Here is an 8,089-nt window from a genome sequence, read left to right on the forward strand (position 1 = left end):
TTAGAAATGAATTCCCGGAGCCCGTCCTATCCACATGCCCGTTCTCGATAGTGCCGGTGAACCCATGCTCCCGGCTCAGCACAGTCCAATTGTAGGCCGACGGGCCAAATAATCTCCAGCTGAACCGCTGTTAGAATATGGGTTGAGGCTAGCTGAAAGCCTGAACACGAGTCCCGACCCTCGTCCGGGTGGGTCGCGCCGAAGGGACAAATTGTGCACTGATCTTACTCTACTCACCCTCCCTCATGAGTCTTGGCTGGCCACGATAGATCATAGAGCGGTGTAGGTTACACCGTGTAAGTTACACAATGCGGTCGGTCTATATCTTACGAGTCCTAGGAACTTTTGCGGTCCCAAGAGTAAGGTGGCCAACCCGTCATTGGAAGTTTTTCGCCGATTTGCAGCTCTAGTAAGCTCGGTCGCCAGACAATGGCTTGACAAATTGAGAGTTAAGGTAGGTACCAGAAACGCCGGCCCTGGTGGTGATCTTTCAGGCCGCGAGGCATGACTCAAGGCAGCCAATAACAATAATTGGGATAGAACTTAGCTATGCCCTGCCCTGGTGGTGATCTTCAGGCGCTAGGAATAGTTTGGGTGATCGATCTCTCGGGGAGTCAGGGGGGCACTACTGGGCAGGATCTTTTCCGGGTAAAGTCGCGGGCCCGGATTCCAGGATCATGGCTTTCAGTCCACGAGTATATATGTACTCCCTTTGGCCTCCTACATTTTCCCGTTTTTCCTTTTTCCTTTTCCCTTTTCCCTTTTCCATTTTCCATTTTCTCTTGATCTTACATTCTTGTATAATGGGCAATTCACCTCTTGTTTATCCGCAACCCCCGTAGGGAGACTCCTTAGTGCCGTGCTTCACAGTAATGAATGTGGAAAAACTAAGAATGCGTTGGCCAGTCCGGATTGGCTTGAAGCCATGACTGTAAATATTTACTTTACCTTAATAGGACTTTGATAGACCGCGGGTTGCGGGTCTGGCGTCGCTCGTTCAGGCATGGCGCCCTCCGCCGCACCACTTGACGCGCCTTTCTCTCCGAGATCGAGAATCGAGATCGAGAAAGTCCAGTACTTAAATGGCTATACATCGGCATAAGTAATCGTGGGTCCTCCAGGTTCCGACAAACCGACACTCACCTGCGGGTTGAGACATTAGTAATATCATAATTTCATAAGGCATTGCATTATTATTCTGGGGCGTTAAGGTGGAACCGCTTTTGAAAGTACAGCAAAGAGCAGACAATACGCTCTGGTGCTTCTATTAGAGGAGGACGAACGGGAAAACATAGATGAAGAACATCTTTTGTATACTCACGGCTTGAGAAACAGGAGGTGATGACTTTAGGCGCGTCGCGTGACATCCCGACGCGTTGCACGGCATCCCGACGCGGGCGGCGCTCCCGAAATGCCCGGTCCGTCCCGACTATACTAAGGCCGGCCATACTCGATATGTCAAGATCTATCTAGATCCTAGATAGTTTCCAAAACCAAGAGGAATAGTAAACTTTTGTTTACTTTCTAGCAATCCCACTAGGTATGTAAATGTCCAGAAGCCTGGCGTGTGTCACTGCCGTAACAATGTATACACGAACAATACCCTTTCCTCTTGTCAGGTGACTCGCGTAAGCTGCCGGGCACCCTGTAGCATTCTTCAGACATCCAATTACCATAAGATTCTACATATCTCAACACTACTACAATCACAGTGTGATCCAGACTACAAGTGCAGTCCTTTCTCTATGATACCCCTTAGTGCTTCACTCCGTTGGAGGGCGGTTGTCCTCTATAATAGGATTACGAAGACGCACAAAGTTCTTGCGCGCCGTCAGCGGCCTGTGACCAAATCAACTCTTGCTACGTGGCGCATCATTGCCCTGGCCTAAATAAAACAGCATCAGCCTGAAGAAGTCAGCTCTCGCTTTTGTTATTATATCTAGAGCTTTGGTCTCGTCGAAGAGTACATGACTCCTCCGATTATACCACGGTTGTAACCATTTATGGATCCAATCAAAGCGCATCGGCATGAGGATTATTGCCTCGTGTGTCAGAACTTCCAACACTTCGAACACCGCTCAATTACCTATACGGGAGTAACCCTTCAAAGATGGCTAATTGAGCGCCAAGATCTGGAAACTTCTGCGAAAGCCGCTCGGTGCTCTCTCTGTCGTATGCTCCATAGAGTTGTGATCGGCTTAGAGGAGTCCTAGGCTCTAGAGCTCGGGTGATTTACCTTCACAACCGCGGGAACCAAGGTATAAAAGGGTTGACAATAGACGTTATATATAACGGGGCCAGAGATGAACACTATGAATTCTACCACTTGGCAGGTAAGATTGGTATTATATCTTATCCTTCTGCTCTTGCTAGTAGCCAATATAGGCGTTTTCTCGGGCTGATGTAACCAGAGGGTAGCTTTAACTACCTCATCCCGAAGTATAGGCACATACCAGGAAACACGGCGTCAGATGAGTCCTTGTTCTGGGCCAGGCAGAGACTGCAGTCTTGCCTTGGGCAACATAATGCGTGTCCGAACCATGAGGAGACGATTTTGCCAAGAAGGGTGCTCGACCTTGGTCTGTCTACCAACACTGACGATTACACTGGAGATCTAAAGCTGCGCCAGGCCCTAGACGAACGTTCACCGTACTTTTGCCTCAGCTATTGCTAGGGTACTAGTCATTCATTCAAAACAACCTCGGCGACACTTGAAGAGTACTTAAATAAGATTTGTTAGTCTTCGCTTCCCAAAACATATCGCGATGCTATCGTGTTTACCCGTCGAATGGGCGTTCGATACCTTTGGATTGATTCGATGTGCATTATTCAGGACAACCAGGAGGATTGGGAAGTAGAGTCGGCAACTATGTGCAGCATCTTTCAAAACGCAACTTTGGTCCTTGTAGCGACAGCCTCGTCGGATGCTCATGGCGGTTGCTTCTCTAGCGTCCCGTTACACAGCTGGCATCAAAAGGTTTGGGGAGAACCCGACGACGCAGATCACAACGTGTACCTTCGTAAGCAAATTAGACACGAACCATTTGTTTAAATCGGGTACCTTGTCGAAGATAACTTACGGGCCCCTTTACTGAAACGCGGGTGGGTATATTAGGAACGCCTCTTACCCTCTCGATTATTACATTTCCTTTCGGGAGAACTTATTTGGGAGTGCTTAGAAGAAGGCCTTTGTGAATGCTCTGCTACACGTTTACCTCAGAAACCTATCGTCTTAGATGATTGGCGCCACCAAGGTTTGCGTGCTATAGTGACAAAATGGCACAGCCTAGTCCAGAGTTATACTAGCTTGGATCTCACGTTTACATCTGACAAGTTAGCTGCAATATCTGGTATTGCGAAGCTGCTACATAGATCCTATGGCAGGTATCGAGGCGACTATCTCGCAGGCTTATGGCGAAATACTTTGTTATTCGACCTTACTTGGCATGTGATCTGGTCGGCACGCAAAGCTAGACCTCCCCAATGTTCATTCAGAGCTCCGACTTGGTCTTGGGCATTAGTAGATAGTAGAGTAATATATCCTGACTTATTCTAACTCGCAACTTTGGAGGCATTTACCAATGTTCTAGAGGCACACTACACACCAAAAGGACTGGATAACTTTGGTCACCTTTTAGATGGATATATTATTGTCCGTGGCCCTCTTCGGAAGGTGAATTTACGACATAGGACCGAGGGAGCGGAGTATTCGCCATTTCATCTGTACGTCAACCGGACCAGCTTCGGAGACGGTGAAGAAGCAAGCAGTATTAGAGTTTATATCGACTGTCTTTGGGACATGACACACGGGTGGACGGTGGTCGAACCCTGCGTACAGCAGCATGAAGAAGATTTCTACTGTCTTTAATTGGCACGTGTTAATGAGCAACAATATACTTTCATCTTGATATTGAGATGTCTTGATGATTTGAACAAGATCAAGATCTATGATCGTATTGGTATTGTAACGATTGACCACTGCTGGGATAAGAAAAGGTATCTAGAGTTTCCAGCTCTGTTCCGCGGGATTCAACACGAGACAATAAGGATTGTCTAGTGCTTGATCAACCGGCCATTCAGCACTTGACCGACAAACCCTATGCTGGCGAACAGGCTCCGGAAGTTTGTTGCATATTATTGCACACGGAGTATGCTATGTAATAGCCTTATCAGTTTCTGTTTGTCTGCAAGTGAAATGCAACGATACGAAATCAACACTAGACAGTTTGGTGAACATCGAGATGGCATGTCAAAAGTTGGACGTACAGAGCGCAGTATAAGGAACGTGCAGCACGTCTGCTACCTCAAACTACAGGCTTAATCGGCTGAATATTGATCCGAGTCAACTTATTAGTTCTCCGATTGACTTCCATGCTTTCCATTCAATCGATATCTACCTTTAGAAAAGCATCAATTCGAGGTCTGATGGCCGACTCATGTTGTATCTGTGGCCAAGGGTTAGCCATTGACCATAGTAATGCCCTAGATTGGTGCAAACGCCTTCGCGCTCGTAAGTTACTCCGATTGACAGTGATTGTGAGCAAATGGAGACATAGTAACATTAGTCTTCACAGTATGTTGGTTTGAAAACAAAGCAATCCTTAGCGGTATAGGCCATAATGACAACGCCGCGATACCTTTCAACCTACCCATACCTTCACATGGATCTAAACGATTTTGCTATCGCCGTAATCCCACAAATCTAGAGGTGATCAAAGACATCTGCTACCCTTTCCATGTCGCCTGCTGGTCGTTGCTCGAAGATAGCCAAGGTGGAAATCTTCTTGAAGATGAGCTTCAAGTCTTATTTGACGTTTTTGAGAGTTTTCATTACAGCAAGAAAGCACGGGCTCTCACTTGGGGCAAAAAGTATTATTTTGGCAGCATCCTGGACTCTTACCCAGGCCAAGGAGAGGATGCATTCGGAAGATGGCAAGAGGACCTAATAGCTACTAATAAAGGAAACACGGCTATCCTGTCAGATCCGACGAGTTTCAAAACTCACGCAGATGCTACTCAGAACTGTCGCCCGATATCTTCTGAGCTTCTCTCGTCCGACCCATCACCACGCATACGGACCGGTATACCAGTCGGCCTTATCGCTCACAACGCGGTGGATTTTCCGTCCCTCCCAGCCGAGACTTTTCAGTTCATTGTTTGTAACCTTAGCTGCGAGGATGCTCAGAATCTCCTCAGAGCTAGCCCATCCCTCTATCGGATGTATTGTGGAGGTGAGAATCTGCCCGATGTATTCTGGGAGTCCAGGTTTTGGGCTCGAGGGGAAGCTGCCTTTGCGCGAACACTTCGCCCCGTCATCAGTGAGCAGCAAAACCAAGTAGCTCGAGGGGGACAAGATGTCGCGCCTATCAATACCAGCACAATACGGTCAATACCAGTCTACTCCTGGAAAGATTGGTTTTTTAAGGTCAAGTCGGAATTGAAGGAAGGACCGAATAAGACGAATTTACGAAATCGAAAGAGAATCTGGAAAGTCGCAGGCGAATTGCTGATGCTCGTAAGCACTATCAAGAACCCAGATCGTGTGCTACATGGTGATCTTATGACATCCCCTTCAAGTCAAGCAGGACGCCATGGTATGAGTTGCTTAGCCTCCGAGCATGATCCCGAAGGTTGCCGAGAGTTAAAGCAGATGCGTGTGTCTTTTGGGGATGACATTGCCGGATCTCAATTCCAAGCACTGATTCCGTCCTTTATTATTATATCGGATCGTAGATTGATTTCTGGCCTCTCTTTTATTTTCGATGACGGCCGATCCGTTGATGCGGGCTATGTTGTGGCAGGGCACAAAGACTTCGCTACTCGACACCATTCTGAGTCTATATGGGTTATTTGTAGCCCCGCCGGATTTGAGACAATTACGCTCGGTGAATATCCGCAAGAAATCGTCGACCGTCATAGTGAAAGTAGGATTGCAATGGCTAGGTTGCCATGCCAAGGCCTCAAGGGCATTGTCCTTGGTCTCAATGTAGGACTTTCCCCTCTTCGCGTTCCGACCTGGATGGATATGTCTGATGTTATTTTCTTAGGCCATGCAAATTGTTCGGATCTACTTTGATAGAAACGAACAAGACAGCCTCGATAATATCCTCTGGACATTACCTTATCCCGTGTCGGCCCCTTCTCTATGCAATGACGACGTGAGAGCTTTATGTGAATTGCAAAGGGCATCGTTCACGCCGGCTTCAACCGTGTGTATTGAACCGGCAAAGGGACAACTAATCGCAATCAAAGTACATAGTCCTCTAGGGCCTGGTGCTGGTATTTCCGGTATCCAGTTTGTTTATGGCAGTGGTCTCACAACTGGATGTGGTACCGCTGATGATACTGCCACACTAGCTTTTTTCCTCGATGAAGCAGAACAGCTGACCCAGGTCACAGTCTACAAGATTGGTTCTTTTGTTCATCATCTGAAAGTAGGTGTCGGTATTAATATTTTTTTAATGGCGTTATTGCTCTAACCAAGTCATAGTTTTCAACGAGCCACAAGAGGGCGAGTGGTCTGTTGCCACAATTGACGGTGCCAAATACAGAGATAGAGTGTGTCGAGTATACGTCTACAGACAATCAGTCTATAACCGGATTCTGCTGCTGCTTTATAGTAGGCCAATTTCTACAACAACAGAGAACACATCTGATTCGGGCTATAGGAGGCGACCAAACAACTTCACTGCTTTGGGGCAATAGGAGAAGCTATTGCCATCTCTTCGAAGTCTACCAGTTTACCCCCGGTCGATATTCCCGACGACATAATCAGCAATCATGGCATTCACCGATCTCATTTACTACTACCGAAGAAGTATCGGTCAGTTCGGGCATCTGTTAATCCCACCGATTCAAAGTATCGGAACAGGGGCCAAGTCACCGGCCTTATCTTCCGACTAAGCAACGATACCCGCCACCCCGATTTGCTTGGCCAATGGACAGGGTTTGGTGAAATTTGCTACTTGGAAGAGGACGAGCAGATTTTAGATTTAGAGGTCACAAGGCGTAAACCAAGGTGCAGGGTTCCAAGGCCGTGGTTTTTACAAATTCAGGGAATCACTATAGTGACTAATCTGAGGAGAATAACCTGGGATTTCCAAAGTCTCTGCACCAAGCGATGTAAAGATAATCTCGCAGGTGGTTTGATATTTCAACGCTATCTACGACGATGTAAAATGTATTTATTAAGGATCGTATATTTTTGCCGCAACAACATTCAAATGGATCTGCCTGTATTTTGTCATCAAAGATCGGTTAAATCATCAAAAATCTAGAGTACGAGCACACTATCACTGATAATAATCATCGTTCCCATCCCAATATTGCCAAAATGTCTCCCTGTTAGTATCCATCCATCCTCTACTATTATAAACCCACACATTCATTGGTCGATGTTGCTGACAAATGTGATTTCCCCCAAAATCCAAATAAAGGATCGTTGTCGGTCATCGATATAGTAATGAGGTCCAGATGGTTCAGCCTGGGATGCAACCGGGGCTGTTGGAACCGCGGCCCTACTAGTACACGCCTTGGTACTCTCTAAGAGTACCAAGGATTTTAGTAAGGAGGGTACCATCGACTTTTTAAAGGGTTGGTACCCTTACTTTTTAATAAGAAACACGTAATAAAAATACTATATTTAGATTCCTTAGGGTCTAGGGTACTATAAAAACTTAACTCGGCCTAATTAGGTCTAGCCGTTAAGGAGATATTAAGACAAGTATACATTTTTTTAGAATTTAAAGTATAATTATTTAAAATTTTATATTTAAAGAACGGCCTAGCCGATTCTAGTAAAATTAAGTTTTTAGCGTCTTCTTAGTGTCTAATATAGGGCAAAGCCCTAATATTACGTAACTACCGGATATATTAGTAATATTAAGAGGGATGTTTAAAAATATATAAGATTCTAGGTTTTTATAAATAACTTTTGTACTAGCTATTTTCGAACTAGCGTTTCTTAGCTTAATATACTCTCTTAGTAGTAAATAAGCACTAGTAGAAGTCTTAGATAATTTGACTTACTACTTAATTTATAATTTAATATTTTACTTTAACCTTATATAATATTATATATATAATAAGT

The 8,089-nt window shown here is 45.6% G+C and overlaps 3 protein-coding genes across 3 annotated transcripts; all 3 read left to right on the forward strand.

The window, feature by feature from the left end:
* Positions 1-2,244: 2,244 nt before the first annotated feature.
* M430DRAFT_144239 (hypothetical protein) lies at positions 2,245-3,046 on the forward strand (the record flags this gene model as incomplete). The annotated part of the gene is made up of 2 exons (XM_024862875.1): positions 2,245-2,333; positions 2,412-3,046. Coding segments are annotated over 2 exons (352 nt in total), but the record flags the coding sequence as incomplete, so codon positions are not given.
* On the forward strand, positions 2,630-3,117 carry M430DRAFT_36399 (hypothetical protein). The gene has a single exon (XM_024866924.1). It carries the CDS (start codon positions 2,819-2,821, stop codon positions 3,050-3,052), a length of 234 nt encoding a protein of 77 aa, XP_024719354.1. The 5' UTR covers positions 2,630-2,818; the 3' UTR covers positions 3,053-3,117.
* Positions 3,118-5,509: 2,392 nt separating this feature from the next.
* Positions 5,510-7,299, forward strand: M430DRAFT_278408 (hypothetical protein; the record flags this gene model as incomplete). Its single annotated transcript, XM_024865740.1, has 5 exons — positions 5,510-5,986; positions 6,048-6,434; positions 6,491-6,619; positions 6,669-7,104; positions 7,193-7,299. The coding sequence occupies 5 exons, from the start codon at positions 5,510-5,512 to the stop codon at positions 7,297-7,299; spliced, it is 1,536 nt and encodes a 511-aa protein (XP_024719355.1).
* Between the last annotated feature and the right edge of the window lie 790 nt (positions 7,300-8,089).

Source organism: Amorphotheca resinae (assembly GCF_003019875.1).
Source record: "Amorphotheca resinae ATCC 22711 unplaced genomic scaffold M430scaffold_9, whole genome shotgun sequence".
Classification (NCBI taxonomy): Eukaryota; Fungi; Ascomycota; class Leotiomycetes; order Helotiales; family Amorphothecaceae; genus Amorphotheca; species Amorphotheca resinae.